At 57.0% G+C, this 15,250-nt stretch overlaps 1 protein-coding gene across 1 annotated transcript in view; it reads left to right on the top strand.

The window, feature by feature from the left end:
- The first annotated feature begins 3,649 nt into the window (after positions 1-3,649).
- The window catches only part of LOC120228807 (multidrug and toxin extrusion protein 2-like), a 19,962-nt gene continuing 8,361 nt past the window's right edge, over positions 3,650-15,250 (top strand). The window contains exons 1-12 of the mRNA XM_039227406.1: positions 3,650-3,772; positions 4,738-4,839; positions 5,078-5,146; positions 5,852-6,000; positions 6,938-6,980; positions 10,039-10,083; positions 10,318-10,415; positions 10,827-10,924; positions 11,925-12,038; positions 12,792-12,859; positions 13,773-13,881; positions 14,779-14,854. Of these exons, the coding sequence (XP_039083337.1) occupies positions 3,650-3,772; positions 4,738-4,839; positions 5,078-5,146; positions 5,852-6,000; positions 6,938-6,980; positions 10,039-10,083; positions 10,318-10,415; positions 10,827-10,924; positions 11,925-12,038; positions 12,792-12,859; positions 13,773-13,881; positions 14,779-14,854 (1,094 nt within the window). The remainder of the gene's footprint in view (positions 3,773-4,737; positions 4,840-5,077; positions 5,147-5,851; positions 6,001-6,937; positions 6,981-10,038; positions 10,084-10,317; positions 10,416-10,826; positions 10,925-11,924; positions 12,039-12,791; positions 12,860-13,772; positions 13,882-14,778; positions 14,855-15,250) is intronic.

The following is a 15,250-nucleotide window of genomic DNA, read 5'->3' as shown; positions in this document are numbered from 1 at the left end:
CGGATGTTGGTCACCCTCACTGGCGGCCTGGGGACAGGCAGTGACCTTATCCTTCCCAGGTGCTCTTTGTTCTGAGGACGGGTGTGGAGCCCCCCTCTCCCCAGTGGATACCTGGGAATTCTTCAGTCACCAGAGACGTGAGAAGGGGTCAGAGAGAGAAACGCTGGCTCCCGAGGGGGGTGCAGGGCTCTGGGGCAGCCCAAGGGCAAATAACAGGTTCAGGCTGGTAAAGTGTAACCAAGTGAAGAGAGGTCAACAGAGGCCCCAGCCTCCACCCCCGGCCAATCAGTTACCTGACCGGCCAGGGACCCGGCCACCCCTGTGGGACTTGTCCTCCACGTGCCGCCGGAGCTGCTCTCTGCGACAGGTGGGGGGAGCCTGAGGCCCCCCACCCTGAGTTTTCTTACCCCATGGCTGGGAGCTGAGCCCTTCCCATGAGCACTCCAGGCGCCTGGGGACACAGCGGACACCAACTTCAGGCTCCCCTTCGTTGGTTGAAAGCCTCCTTAACCTCAGGTGTGTTGAGGGGTCTTACCACGACTCTCCCTTCCCCTTCCCCCTCGTCGCGCCTCCTCCTACCTCCCAGGACTCTGTGAGTTTAGGTCCTTCTTCCCTGTGGGGGTCCTGGGTGGGCCTGAGCCCCCTCACCACTGCGTGCAGGAGACTGAATCTGCTCCACCCTTGCTCACGGGGGGGGGGGGGGGGGGAATGGGCTGGACAGGGGAGAGGGGAGCTGGGGAGGGGGGAGGGGAGCAGGTGTGCCTTTGGAGGGGCACAGAGGCCGAAGGTGGTCTGCCACTCTTTCTATCAGGAAGCAGAAGCCCTGTGATTAGCTGCGGCCAACAGGCGGAAGTGACCTGTGTAACTTCCCAGGCTGCATCTTGACATGAACGCCCTTTCCTCCATGCACTTCTGGAATGTTCTCTCCTCAAGCCAACCTCATGTGGTGAGAAGCGCACGCTGCCCAGGGAGGCCCCGTGAAGGAAGATGCAAATGGGCAGTGTGACAGCCCCAGTGGAGCACCCCCCGACAGCAGGCACCCCCTTCTGGGAATTGAACTGTCCAGGCTGGGCCGGGCCGGCCTTACCGACTTGTAGCCAAAACAGCCAGCTGGTCCCAGCAGCCTAGACTCGCCACACAGATGGTGGCTGGTTTAAGACAGGAAATGTGAGCGTCATTTACTCTGCAGGACATGCGGGTGACTTATCTGTACAGCAGCCCATCTTTGGGGGGGGACCCCCGGCCCCACTCCAGGTGGCCACAGCTCACCGCCTCCCTGCCACTCACCTTCCCCTCCCAGCACTGGTGGCCTCCTGCTCCTGATTACCCAAAAATTGGCCCCTGGGACTGAAGGTGTTTGGAGCTGAGTCACCTCAGGATGCCGTAAGAGCCCTGAGTCCAAAGTTGCCCGGATTCTCTCCGCTTCGAGGCTGGTTCCTCGGCTTTCTTGGGCTAATGATCACCTGCCAATAATGACTCCCTCCGAGTTCCCTCCCTCCTCCTCCCCCCTTCCTTGCTCTCCAGTATTATCTCAAGCCCGTTCCTCCCCTTTCCCCAAAGAACTGAAACCCGCACAAGGGAGGACATTGTAGGTCACCGTGCCCCGTGCCCTGGGGTGGGGGAGGTCACCTGGGAAGTGACAGGCTCCCAAGGTCACAGGGATTCATTCACGGACGTGATCTCAAGAGCTGAACTGCTGATTAATGTGGTGTGTGCTGAGGCCGCAGGGGTGCCGGACGGGAGGGTGGCATGCTGCTCCCCCCGGTGCTGGACAGCTTGGAAGGGGGGAGGCGGCACCCCTGAGCTCTCACCTCCCCACAGGACGGCCACGTTGTGGCTGCCGTGGCTGAGTCCCAGAAAACCAGACTGGAAGGCTGAGTCCGCAGGCGGCTGAACCGAAATGCAGTGGGGGGCCCGGCGAGGTGGGATGGGGGTGTTCCTTGAAAAAGCCTGCAAGCGCAGTCATGTGGGAGCCTTTGGGGGACTCTTCACCTGGAGGAAGCAGTTGTCACTGTGTCCCTGGCCTGCGGCAGTGACCTTGCAATGCCACGGGGCCCCTCCATGTTCCTAACCGCCCCCTCCCCACAGGCCTGGACACCCACCCAGGGCCTGAAAAGAGTGTGGGAAAGAATAGCTTTATTCAGAGGGAACTGTAGGAATTATTAGCTTATGCAAAAATGCTGGGGTGTATTGTGGGATAGGCTTTGAGAATGCACAGCCCTGGCCTGCGGCTGCTCGGTACCCCACTGGTCAGTATGGTAAAGGCTGACCAGACGCTGCTAGAAGCTGCTGGAAGCAGGCCATTTGCACCAAATACCTTCTGTCCTGGTGGGGGCAGGTTTGCCTTTATTAAAGCAGACCTTGGGTTTAGATTTGCTCACCTGCCCGCACCCACGAGGTTTATGGAGGGCCCTCCCCCCCCCCCCATCGCTGGGACTCCCACGAAACATGGATTCTGACCACAGAAGTCACGTCACTGCTCCCGCCGCATGGCCTCCTGTCTGGGGGCAGCAGGTGTCCCATAGCAGAGATCCCTGAGGCCCAGGCGCCCTGACGGAAGGTTCCTGGCCACCCTCTCGGAAGAGGAAGCCAAACTAGCCAAAGGAGAGGAGAACCAGAAAAGGCATCGGAGGAGAGATGTCATAAATACTGACGATGAGCTTATAACGAAGGCGTTGTGGCTTTTACCCGCCGCCCTGCCTTTTTTGGGTCCTACACTAATAATTACAAGGGCAATAAAATGTCTTCTCTTCCCCTTTGTCCACGAGGGACAGAAAGAGGGAAGGCATAGCCATCACCCAGCTCGCGCAGGTGCACAAGCCAGCGGGGCGGCTGGGATTCTGCGCGAAGACCAGGTCTGCGCGTGCGCATGGGGAGCAGGGCGCGCGGGGCGTGTGCGGCGTGGGTTGTGGTGCACACCTTCGGCTTGTGTCCATCCTCACTCCTCTCTTTCGGTGGGGGCTCTGCTCCTCGCCCCCTCCCTCGGTGCGGCTCGCACATCCCAAGGCCTGATCCAGGACAGGGTCAATTCGGTGGTAGTTATGAGCCTCCCACAGTCTGGGAGGGCGGGAGGGGTGAGCTGTGTGCCCGGGGGGGGGGGGGGTCACCCTGGTTCTCTGCCAAAAGGGTGGGCAGAGGCAGGGCTGGGGTCCCTCCCCAGGTATCCCGGACCCTGGCTCCAGGCCGCTGCTCCCCCCACCGTACCACTCCCAGGGCAGGGCTCTGGATGCTCTCCACCCGGCGGAATCCAGCCTCTGCTGCCTGCTTCTCTGAGTCTCCATCGTTTCATCTGTGAAATGGGAGTCATCACGGGCACCTCACGCCGAGGGGTAGGATGCCCAGCGCTTCAGCTCAGCTCCCCCGAGGCCATGCTGCCCTCACCCCCCAGGCCCTGCGCGCCCCCACACCGCCCCAACCTTTTCCGCAGACACAAGATACCTACAGGCACCAGCCTGGGGGCCTCCCAGGTGCCCACGGTTTTCTAGTGACAGAACCCAGGGACGCTGGGCTTGTCTGATAGGCTGCCGCTGTGGCCCCTCCTCCTGCCCCTTACTCATTAGCCAGGCTACAAACTGCCATGGGCTTGGCCGGGCGAGGCTGGCTGCAGGGGCACTTGGGCATGCAGGGTGGCCGGCAGCCTGGTCTTGGAATGGACAGCATTCGGGACACGGTCCCCCCAGACAGAGGGGGCTGTTGCCCTGCTCTCCGCAAGCTGGTCCCCGTTGGCTTTGGGGCCGAGGCGTGGATGCTCTTTGTCCTTTCTGGACCCCTGGTAAGTAGATGATGTGGGGGAGGGGGGCAGTAAGGCTGGGGCCAGCCGCTGTCCAGGTGTGAAGGGGCTGAGCCAGGAGCCGCTCACACCCGTCCCCAGAAACTGCCCACATCGACCATGTCCAGGCTGCACTAGGGGCCACCGCCCAGAGCAGATGACTGCAGGACAGCTGTCCCTGGACAGTGCCTGGTGTGGCAGGGGGCCCTGACCTCGCTCAGCAGCCCCACTCAAGGAGGGGCACCCCACAAAAGTTTCAAATAAAATGCGAGGCACCTGGGTGGCTCAGTCGGTTACACGTCCGACTTCGGCTCAGGTCATGATCTCACAGTTCGTGGATTCAAGTCCTGCATCAGGATCTGTGCTGACAGCTCAGAGCCTGGAGTCTGCTTCAGAATCTGTGTCCCCTCCCTCTCTCTGACCCTCCCCCGCTCACACTCTGTCTCTCTCTCAAAAGTAATAAATGTTTAAAAAAATATTTAAAAACAGAAGAAAGAAAGTTGTCTAATCCCACAACCAGAACGCAGCCATTGCTAAGATGCTATTCCACACTTCCATTTCTGCGTGTCTGTGGCCTGACCAAATGATGATAACATCAGTAGAGCGTTGGATGCTTGAATTAAGCTCTCTGTGCTCCAGGCTCTGTGTGTTGCTGGGCGCTTCTGGTGCATTCCTGAACTTTTCGGCAGGGAACCCGCTGCCCGGAGGTTAACCCCAGAGGTTAACACAGCTGCTGACATGGAGACGGGAGCACGACTAGGGTCACCTGACTCCCAGCCCTGGAAGTCTGGCTCAGACCACAATGCCTGCTTCCTTGGTGTGGGGGACTGGCCCAGCGGCCGTGTGTGTGTGTGTGTGTGTGTGTGTGTGTTTGCAGGATCTCTGGTGTGAGGCCCCGCGGGATGTGGAGAAGCCTCCGTGTGGGGCTGGGCTGTGCAGCGCCCTTGATCCTGGCCGCTGTTCTCTAGTTCCTGTTTCAGTTGCTGGCCTTCATGATCCACGTTGTGAGCTCGGTGTTTTGCGGGCACCTGGGCAAGCTGGAGCTGGCGTCAGTGACCCTCTCGGTGGCGGTGAGTATAGCTTCCCCCTCCATTCCGCCGTCAGACGGCAAGAGGGCTGACAGCTGCATTCAGAGCTGGGACCTGGGGGCCTCACCCTGTGGCACAGAGTGTGTGCGGCCTGGCAGGGGAGGGGGGCTGCACATCAGAGCTGCTGTTGGGCAGCCCCCCCCCAGATGGAGGATCCCCTCCTGGGGTCCCCTCCCTGGGCCCTGACAAGCCCTGTGTTTTCTCCTGTGTGTGGCTCCAGTTTGTCAATGTCTGTGGAATTTCCATAGGAGTGGGCTTGTCCTCGGCATGTGACACCTTGATGTCCCAGGTAGGTGTGCCTCTTGGAGCCGGGCAATGGGTGCCCATCAAACAGGCTGGGGGTAGGGGGTGGCTGGTCCTGGCCTGCCTGCAAGGATTGCGTGCGATCAGGGAATTAGACCGTTTGTGTTTAGAGAGTCTGAGCACACGGGCTAGAGAGTCACAGAGGGGATGGGGCAGAGGCAGTTCCCTGATCTCATGTGTCAAATGCTGAGGGCGCACAGATGGGACCCTTCTGTCCCCTGCCCGGAGCCCAATGGGGCTCAGCTTTCCTGGGGGGACCTGGACTCACGGTGGGCCTGGGGACCTGGGCTTCGTCCCGGCTGCCTCTCATCAGCATGGAGACTTGACAGATGCTCTCAGAGCTTCCCATGCTCCAGCTGTGACATGGGGGGGATAACACCTTCCTACTTGGGCGCTTTTGAAAACTGGGGACAATGGGTAGACAGAGGCGGGCACAGCACCGGGCATGGAGCTCATGCTCGGGAAATCATCGCCATTATGACTCTGCAAGCAGGCTGAGCCCCTACAGAGGAAGCCCCCCAACCACACTGGAACCGAGGGGTGCCACATGCCCGCTACGGGGTGCCTGTCGTGTCCCGGGCCCGTCCCCACAGCACCGACACTGGCTAGGAGGTAGATGCCCCCGCTGGGCTCACCCAGGGGACAGACGGGAGCTACTGAAGGTGTGACCCAGGGATGGCATGTTTTGCAGAGCTTTGGAAGCCCCAACAAGAAGCACGTGGGGGTCATCCTGCAGAGGGGCACCCTGGTGCTGCTTCTCTGCTGCTTCCCCTGCTGGGCACTCTTCATCAACACCGAGAACATTCTGCTGCTCTTCAAGCAGGACCCAGCCGTGTCCAGGTACTGCTTGCCTTCTGCTGGGAAGCCGGGGAGCCCCCCGCCTCAAAGAAGCCCATGCTCTAGGCCCTCATGCTTCTCTGGGTCACAAGCCGTCACAAGGGCAGCTCCTACAAGGGAGAGTTCCAGGGTCTGGTTTTTGGACTCTCCTGCGTGGCATGCGATTCCAGCTGTGACCAGCAGGGGGCAGACACAGGACCAGTTCTAATTCAGAAGGAAAGGAGGGCAGAGGAATGATGGAATTTGCATTTTTTCTCAGCCGGTAGTTGGGGCTTCTCAGATGCTTTTGGAGACTTGAAGTGTGCACTACCCCATCTTCCAAAAAAGAGAAAGAAGACTGAGCCAATTTCAGATGAATCCACGCCGTTTATTATTAATTTTAGAAATGTCCCCTGTGGAAGTAGCTTGTTCATTTTATAGGATGTGCCCGTCATTGGCTTTTTTTTTTTTAAGTTTTTTTCTATTTATTTTGAGAGAGAGAGGGTGCAGGAGGAGCAGAGAGAAAGAATCCCAAGCAGGCTCCACATTGTCAGCAAGGAGCCCCACACATGGCTTGAACTCACAAACCATGAGATCACGACCTGAGTAGGAATCAAGAGTCGGATGCTTAGCCAACTGAGCCACTCAGGCACCCCCTTCATTCATTTATTTCTTGATAAGATATAGTCTTCTCCCCCTCGTATACACAGCACATTGCTCCGAATTTAAGTTCCTAGTCATTCCTGACACCTTCTTAGTAGGTAATTAGCAGCATCCCCTGACCTCTGGGGTTTCACTTGTCTTGGCCGAGAATCTTCAGGGTCTGGCAAGAGAATCTTCAGGGTCTGGCAAAGCCTCTTTTCAAACCTGGGGTGCCCGGGGTGTTCCTCGGGCAGCCGTCCAGTCCCCAGCCCTGGAGGGCACAGCCTGGTCAGCTCTGGAGCTTCTGTTTCTTTTGCAGGTTAACCCAAGAGTACGTGCTCATTTTCATCCCAGCACTTCCGGTAAGTGTAACCGTCTGCTGAGCTGGGAGGTGGGTGGACTTCCACACCCCTAAATTCTGGCTTTTTCTTTGCCGCGCCATGTGCTGGGCAAGCCCGTGAGCCTGCAACGACTTCCCGCTATGCCACTGAGTCTGGCTGAAGGGACAGCAGAATTCCAGTCCCGTTCCGTGTATGCAGACTGCACTTTAAGATGTAACATGGCACGTTTTTAGATGGGAAAACCATTGCCAGAAATTGTGGGACGCGTGGGAAAAAAAATTAAAATCGCCTCTAATCCTGCCACCCAGAGAGAATATAGGGTCCTATCCCTTCCCAGGGTTACTTCTGCTCATGGGAGCGTGGGCTCAAAGACACATACACGTGTACGGTTTGAAAGAGGGTCAGTGTGTGTATATTGCATTATAACCTGCTCTTCCCCTTTCTAATAGCAGTCTCTTGATATGATTAAATCGCCTCCTGCAATATCCATTTCAGAGGCTATGCACTAGCGTATAGTGTCATGATTTAGTAACTAATCCTAATTTGTTACGTATTCAGGTTGTTTCCAATATTCACTATTAGAAAGGAGATTGTGATAAACATTCTAGAAAAATCTTTGTAATGATTTCCTTCAGGTGCATTATGGGAACTGGTATTGTTTTGTCAATGGCTTTTGATACCAATTTGTACCAATTTTACCCTCGCTAGCAACACTCTTGTCAGCGTCCTATTAAAAATTTTTTCCCAGGGCCCTTGGGTGGCCCAGTCGGTTGAACGTCTGACTTCGGCTCAGGTCATGATCTCACATTCGTGAATTCGAGCCCCACGTCGGGCTCTGTGCTGACAGCTCAGAACCTGGAGCCTGCTTCAGATTCTGTGTCTCCCTCTCTCTCTGCCCCTCCTCTGCTCACTCTGTTTCTCTCTCTCTCAAAAAGAAATAAACATTGAAAGAATTAAAAAAAAAATTTTCCCAATTGGAAACAGCTTTCACATGTATGTTATTGCTAACGAACATTTTTTTCTTGTATTTTTTCATCATTTTGTTTTTCTTCTGGGAACTGTACAGACTCTTTTAAGCAGGTTAATCTTTTCCTAATTATTATAACTTGTTAACTAGTATCTTAGCCCTTTGCCTGTTAGTTTTTTTAAAGTTTGTCACTTGCCTTCTAATTTTTGATACTTTTGACTTAAAGAATTTTTTTAAGTTTATTTATTTATTTTGAGAGAGACAGAGCAAGTGGGTGAGGGGCAGAGACAGAATCCCAAACACGTGCCACACTGTCAGCTCAGAGCCCCATGTGGGGTTCGAACCCACGAACTGTGAGATCATGCCCTGAGTGGAAATCAGGAGTCTGATGTTTATCGGACTGAGTCCCCCAGGCGCTCCTTACCTAAAGAATTTCTAATGTATACAGAACAGATCCACAAATCCTGTTCTTTATGAAGTCTTTGATGAGCTTAATAACACTTTAACCCATTGCAAGATTATATAAACATTTTGCCTGTATTTCTTTGAGCCCCCTGGTGGCTTTTATTTTTACACTTCAGACTCTAACCCACCTAACACACTTTAACTACGACTAATTATTGCCTATTCTCCTCTTTGTCTATTAATTTGTTAAATACCAGCTAAGCAGTGCATCTAGTCAGGTCAGTTTCTGAAATTCCTCACCTGACCCCGTGGTCTGCATGTCTCCACTGCTATTCTATTTGGTTTGTTGACACTTAGTGACACGTTACTAGCTGGCAGTGTTGTGTCTTCACAACGACAGCTCCCCTTTACCCTCCATGACACTACGGGGTGAAGTTCTTGAGGGCGGATCTGGGAAGTGTGAATGTGGGGTGCTTTAAAGCTTGCCAGCGCCTGGCAGGAGGTACCCCAGCCACGCCCGCCTGTCTGAGAGGCCACTGCCATGACCCCTCTGGGGGCTGGTCAGGCCCAGATTTCTGCTGCGTTATGGAACCCACCTGCACAGGCCAGTCTGTCTCCTCCAAGTGTTTGCTAGAACCCATACTTCAGCCCTTCAGACCAAGGTGATGGTATCCTGCCAAACAGAGCCACCAGGGCTGCAAGAGTCTCCTATAGAGTTACCACTGTGTCAGTTCCTTTATCAAACAAAGCAAGTCCCTCCCTTAAAATGCTGCGTAAAACTTACCAATAAAATAATAATAAAAATGACAAACGGGATTTACAGAATGCTTACCTAACACTTGGGATGCTTAAAGGTGGCATGTACTGTTTTGTAAGCATTTTGTGATATTAACTTTACATATATATGTATATATAGCATACACGCACATGATCATCCCCGTTATAGATGAGGCACAGAGAGCTTAAGTAACTGGCCTAAGATTGCACAGCTCATAAGAAGCAGAACCGGCCCTTGAACCCAGGCGGTCTGCTCCAGCTCCATGCTCTTCTCCTCTATATGGAGGAGAAGCAGAGGGCAAAGGGAAGGGGTGCGGTAGGAAGGCGCAGGCCCCGGGCCAGGCTTTGGCAGAGGACAGAAAGGGCAGGGGCAGCGTCCTGACACACACACACACACTGACGAGCAGGCCCTCTCTGTCCTCTGCACACAGGAAAGGGCCTGCTGCCTTGTGGGGGCTTGAACCCGCACAGCAGGGCCCACGGGTGGCCACACTGCCAGTCCGCATCTCCCCACCCCTACCCAGCCCGAAGACTCTCCCTCCAGATTCTCCTTTCCAGCAGCCAGAGCCTGGCTCAAGGGTGGTCGCAACCCGTGGGTTCAGACTCTGGTGGGTCCTTCTCTGCAAGCCTTGTCAGAGCCAACACTGCTTGCCTTGCCTGTCTTCCCTGCGGCAGAGCCCTGAGGGGGCCTCTCCCCTGTAGGCGGGGCCAACGTGCCCCTGAGATGCTAAATGGGGCTTCTGCCCACCCATGGGGTCCCAGACATATTTTGGCGAAATAATGACCCCACGCTCAGGTCCCCCGGAAATCTCTCCTGATGTTCATCATGTGTGTTTTGGTTTTGATTGTTTGGGGGGTTTTGTTTTTGGTTTTTTTTGGTAGTTGTTGTTTATTTGTGTGTGTCTGGTTTTTTGTTTTTATTTTACACAGGCGGTTTTTCTTTACGGCCTGCTGGCAAAATATTTGCAAAATCAGGTACAGGCTCCTGGCCAGAGGGGCGACCCCTGCCCCAGCACACTGCCCTATTCCAGCGGGAAGGGGTGCCTGGGGCTCTTCCCCTTTGGGCACCACCCTGTGAACCTACTGACCAAGGCCCAGTAAGAAGCCACATGTCCCCAGCCCCTTGGCAATCCCTAGACGTACCCGGGCTTGCCCAACCCCCCGGCCCCGCTCCACCGCCCCAGCAAGGCCGCTGTTGGTTTATTTCAGGGAATCGTCTGGCCCCAAGTCCTCAGTGGCATTGTGGGCAACTGCATCAATGGCTTGGGCAACTACATCCTGGTTTCTGTGCTGAGCCTGGGGGTCAGGTGAGCACCGGGACCAGTGGGCTGCAGGGGCCCACCAGGCACTCCTACCCCCCACCCCCGACTGGGGCAGGTCAGTCGCCATCCCTGCCTCACAAAAAGGGCGAGGCTGCCTCCGCCGTCCAGAAGTGGGATGTCATGAGGAATTCGGGAGCCCTGCTGGTTCCTCAGGTTCAGGGGGACACACCACCAAGGAGACAGGGAGAGGAGCTGCCCCAGCCCCAGGGGGAGAGGCCGAGCGGGGGCCCTCAGGGACAGGGCAGTAAGGCTCCTGGGTGCGGCTGATCTCAGGATGAGGTGCTGGCTGCGCCAAGCCTGGGCCCCTTCCCCTCCATGCTGGCTTCAGCAGCGGAGCCGCCGCCCCCAGGGCCAGAGTCGGACGTGGCCTCGGCACAGCTCTCTCTCCTCCCCCAGGGGCTCTGCTTACGCCAGCACTGTCTCCCACATCCTGCAGGCCGTCTTCCTCTTTCTCTACATTGTGCTGAAGAAGCTGCACCGGGAGACGTGGGCAGGTGCATGGGGCCGCCCTGCCCTTGGGGGGCTGAGCAGGCCAGCAGCAGGCAGGACCCCCGCCCGGGCATGGGGTCTTTATCCAGCAGGGGGACGGAAGGCCCGGTCGGAGCCCCGTTGGAAGGGCCTTGGCTTGGGCTTGCCTCCACTTCCCTTTAGGGCCTCCCATCCCTTCGCTCTACCCCTCAGCACCCCTACCCCCAAAGGTCCCAGGTCCCCCCATCCAATGCGACACGGCGCAGAGCCCTGCTGGGGACAGCCCCAGGGAGCTTTCTGGCCTGCTCCCTGGTCTCAGGTAAAACCCTAGGTGTTAGCAGTGGGCCGAGTGCCCGACATTTGTGATCCCAGTTACTCCACGACGCCTTATAATCTCCATTTTATTTACGTGGAGGAGGTGGAGTGAGGGTAAACAATTTGTTCATAACGCCAGAAGCGGTGCACGCTGGGGCTGGACTAGAACCCACGCCTGTGTACTCCCGGGTCAGGGTCTGAGCTTTTCTGCCTCCCGACAGCTAACTCTGTAGACGGTGGGGTCTGCTTACGGGCATTTCCAGACCAGCCCTCCGGAAGGGGCCTCATTCACAGGGCAGGGAGTCCTGCGTGGCCACTCAGCTCTCCATGTCTGCACAGCCCTATCTGCCCCGAGAATCCTTTGACCTTGACTTCATGCCATCCTCCCAGCAACCCCTCTGGGGCGTCAGGGCAAAGAACTCAGATTTTCAGATGAGGGAATGGAGCCCAGAAGGGGCAGGGTAGTTGCCCAAGATCCTGTGGTGTCATGGGTGGAGCGGGGGGCGGGGGCCTTCCCCCACGCCTGAGGCTCCCATCCCAACCCACCCGTGGTGAGTGGTGCACGGTGAGCAAAACACAGAAGGCCTGGTGTGCTGGGCGGAGCCCGGGAGTGGGCGGGGCCAAGGGCTGGCCGTGCTCCCGCAGGGAAGTGGGTGCGCGCGTGCGCAGTGGGCTCCCTGCGCGCCGCTTGAACAGGGCTTCTGTTCCTAGGCTGGTCCGGCCAGTGCCTGCAGGACTGGGGCTCCTTCTTCTCTCTGGCTGTTCCCAGCATGCTCATGATATGCATTGAGTGGTGGGCCTACGAGATCGGGAGCTTCCTCATGGGTACGTAGAGGACCACGGCCTGGGGAACCCTGTGGGGAACCCTGGGGGCAGCTCGGATGCCCCCTCCCCGGATGGGTGGTTTGGCAGCTTCGGCCGGGTCGGGGCTTTGCTCTCTCCGGGCTGTGCGCTCCCAGAAGGCAGGCCTGGTCTTTTCATGTTAGGAGCCCAGCACGGGCCTGGACCCGAGCGGGTGCCCCGGGGTAGGTGTTCGAGTCAGTGAGGGACGCGAGGGACTAAACCCACTTGGGTGTGAGCGTGCAGGGGCCAGGCAGGCATGCGGCTCTCACTCGACACGCCTGTACTCACCGGAGCACCCAGTGCAGAGTCCACGCAGCCTGAGACTCAGAAAGCCCGGCGCAAGAATGGCCCTGAGAGAGCTTACGGTCCAACCCTTGCCCCCCATTTACAGATAGGTAAACCGAGCCCCGAGAACAAGAGACTGTCTAGAGTCACGGTGGCAGGGCTGGGACCCAAACTTGGGTCTCCTGATCTTGGTCCAGGTCTCTTTTCTCTCACTCACCATAGGCCGTGTTACACCAAGGAGTTCAACTCCAAAGTCAAAGCATACAGGGAACAAACAGCCTGCGAGAAATTCCACCACAGCTGGGTGGGATTTTCCTGCGAGGCTGAAGGCCGAGCAGGAACATTTTCTGTTGCAAATCTGCCCCCTAGGAACTCATTTGTCCCTCCGCCTCCAAAGCAGAGGGGAGTCCTGTCCCACATCTGTGAGCTCACAGTGTGTCTCCCCCACAGGCCTGCTCAGCGTGGTGGACCTCTCCGGCCAGGCCATCATCTACGAATTGGCCACCATCGTCTACATGGTGAGTGTCTTACAGGGGTACCTTCGCCTCACCCTAACGGCCTGGGGTGTCACAGAAGAGGGGCAGAGGTCCCCCTAAAGGCCAGCTCTCTTTCCTGAAGGACCACCCTGGACCTCCTGTGACCATTAGGTCCGGGCCCTGCCAGACACACACAGGTGGCACCAGCTGCTCCACCGAGAGTGATACTGAACTCACATGATGTTAGAACTTTTACATTAACGAGTGCCATTTAAAAACGGGGAGACTTCACATCTTAATCTGAATTTTTGCATTTTCTTGGAAAGCGGGACATTCCATTCAGCAGTGGGCCCACATTCCTGCACACCCCAGCCAGCGGGAGCTGGGTGCCGGCGTCCCTGGGTGGGTGGGGGGACACTGCTGTGTCCCCAGAACTCCCTCCTCTTCTTACAGAGACATGAGTTGTCCCATGTCACTAAGTATGCCTCTGCCAGCCTCCTGGGCACACACACTCTGGGCCTAAGGAAATGATTCACAAAGTCTACACTTACAGCACTAATGGACAAGGTGCTTAGTTTTACAGAGGGTTCCCCAGAATTTGGTGTTTCTAACAGGGAGCTACTCTGGCACCCTTAAGACCACATTCACCTCTTAAAAATGCACTTACGAGGTTTTGGCAACACGGCCTGCGATGCTTGATGGGGCGGGTGGGGGCAGACTGACGGGCACACTGAGGGCATCACCACCCCATCTCCCAGCCTCTGCGGCCAATACCCTCTCTCTTCATGCTGCCTTCCTGGGATCCATCCTGTCTTCCTGCTCCCCTCCGTGTGGCCCCGGGATGGCGGGTTGGAGGGCTGCTCCCCCCAGCCCAGGCCTCTTCCTGGCTCCGGACCCAGCCCTTTCCAGGAGCAAGAGGTTGAGTCTCCTGACAGCCCCTTCCGTCTGATCCCAGATTCCCCTGGGGTTCAGCAACGCCGTCTGTGTCCGCGTGGGGATGGCCCTGGGAGCTGCAGACACGGTGCAAGCTAAGCGGTCAGCCAAGTCAGGCATGCTTTGCACAGGTGGGTGGAATCCTCTGGGGCGGGGGCGGGGCTTGGGAAGTTGGAGCCAGCAGGGGACAAAGTTGGGCAGGGGACAAATCTGCAACACCTGGCCCGGAGGAGGCCCGGCTGAGGTGACGCCACCCTCCTGCCCCTTGAGCTGCGAACTCTCTCTTGTCCTGCATGCCTTGCCTGCTGCCGTTCGTGGGTTTTCCCAGGGACAGGTCACCCATGTCCACCGCTCACCTTCGTGTGGCCCTTCCTCCCCAGGCTTCTCCCTCCCGCTGTCCAGGGTCCTTCTGCAAATTTGCCCTCCCAGGATGTCAGGACCTGCCTGCCCCGTCCCAGCCTCCGGGACAAACCAACCTTGTGTCTTCCTCCCAGGCTCAGCTTTCGGAGGCTGACAGATTCCGATCGGCTCCTCTGGGGAAAGCGGTGGTTCTCAGGCTTTAGACTATTAGAATCAGCTGGAAAGATTAGAATCAGCCTGGCGCGCCTCCCCCCGTGGAGTTTCTGATTCAGTAGGTCTGAGATGGGGGTCTGAGAATCTCCATCTCTTGTTTTTTGTTTTTTTTCAACGTTTATTTATTCTTGAGAGAGAGACAGTGATTAGGGGAGGGGCAGAGAGAAGGGGAGACACAGAGTCCAAAGCCGGCTCCAGGCTCTGAGCTGTCAGCATGGAGCCTGACGCGGGGCTCGAAATCACAGGCAGTGAGATCATGACCTGAGCCGCAGTCAGACGCTTAACCAACTGAGCCACCCAGGCGCCCCTGAGTTAGCGGTGCTGCTGCTGGTCCAGGAACCCCACTTTGAGAACCACAGGAGGAAAGGCATTCATACGCTGTCCGGCCCTGCACTGACCTAAGCTGGGCCCCTCCACGGGTTGGGGGCAAATGCTCTTCCTTTTGTCTCTTTCAGGCGGCACCTCGCTGGTTGTGGGCATCCTGTTGAGCATCCTGAAAAATAAACTGGGGCATATTTTTACTAATGATGAGTAGGTAATCAGTTTTCTTCACTGCCTTCTGGGAAATGTCAGAGTGGCTTCCAGCTGGTCCTCAGAGATTTGTCCCCTGGCCAGCTGGGCGCTAGGTCCAGAGGAAGCATGACCAGCCTGGACTTTGCTGTCACCGGGAGGAAGCGAGCGTCAAAGCTCCTCCCCCGCCACCCCGACCACGGCCTCTATCACTTGCTGGTCTGTAGACCGGATGCGGGGTGCAGGGCAATACAAAATCGTGGGGGCTCTTCTGGATCTTAAGAAGACCCACAGGGGCGCCTGGGTGGCTTAGTCGGTTAAGCGTCCGACTTTCGCTTAGGTCATGATCTCACGGTTCGTGGGTTCGAGCCCCGCGTCGGGCTCTGTGCTGACTGCCAGCTCAGAGCCTGGAGCCTG

Source organism: Hyaena hyaena, unplaced genomic scaffold, assembly GCF_003009895.1.
Source record: "Hyaena hyaena isolate Hyena2069 unplaced genomic scaffold, ASM300989v1 scaffold_27, whole genome shotgun sequence".
NCBI classification, from domain to species: domain Eukaryota; kingdom Metazoa; phylum Chordata; class Mammalia; order Carnivora; family Hyaenidae; genus Hyaena; species Hyaena hyaena.
The sequence above is the reverse complement of the archived record's forward strand: the minus strand, read 5'-3'. Positions and strand labels throughout refer to the sequence as shown.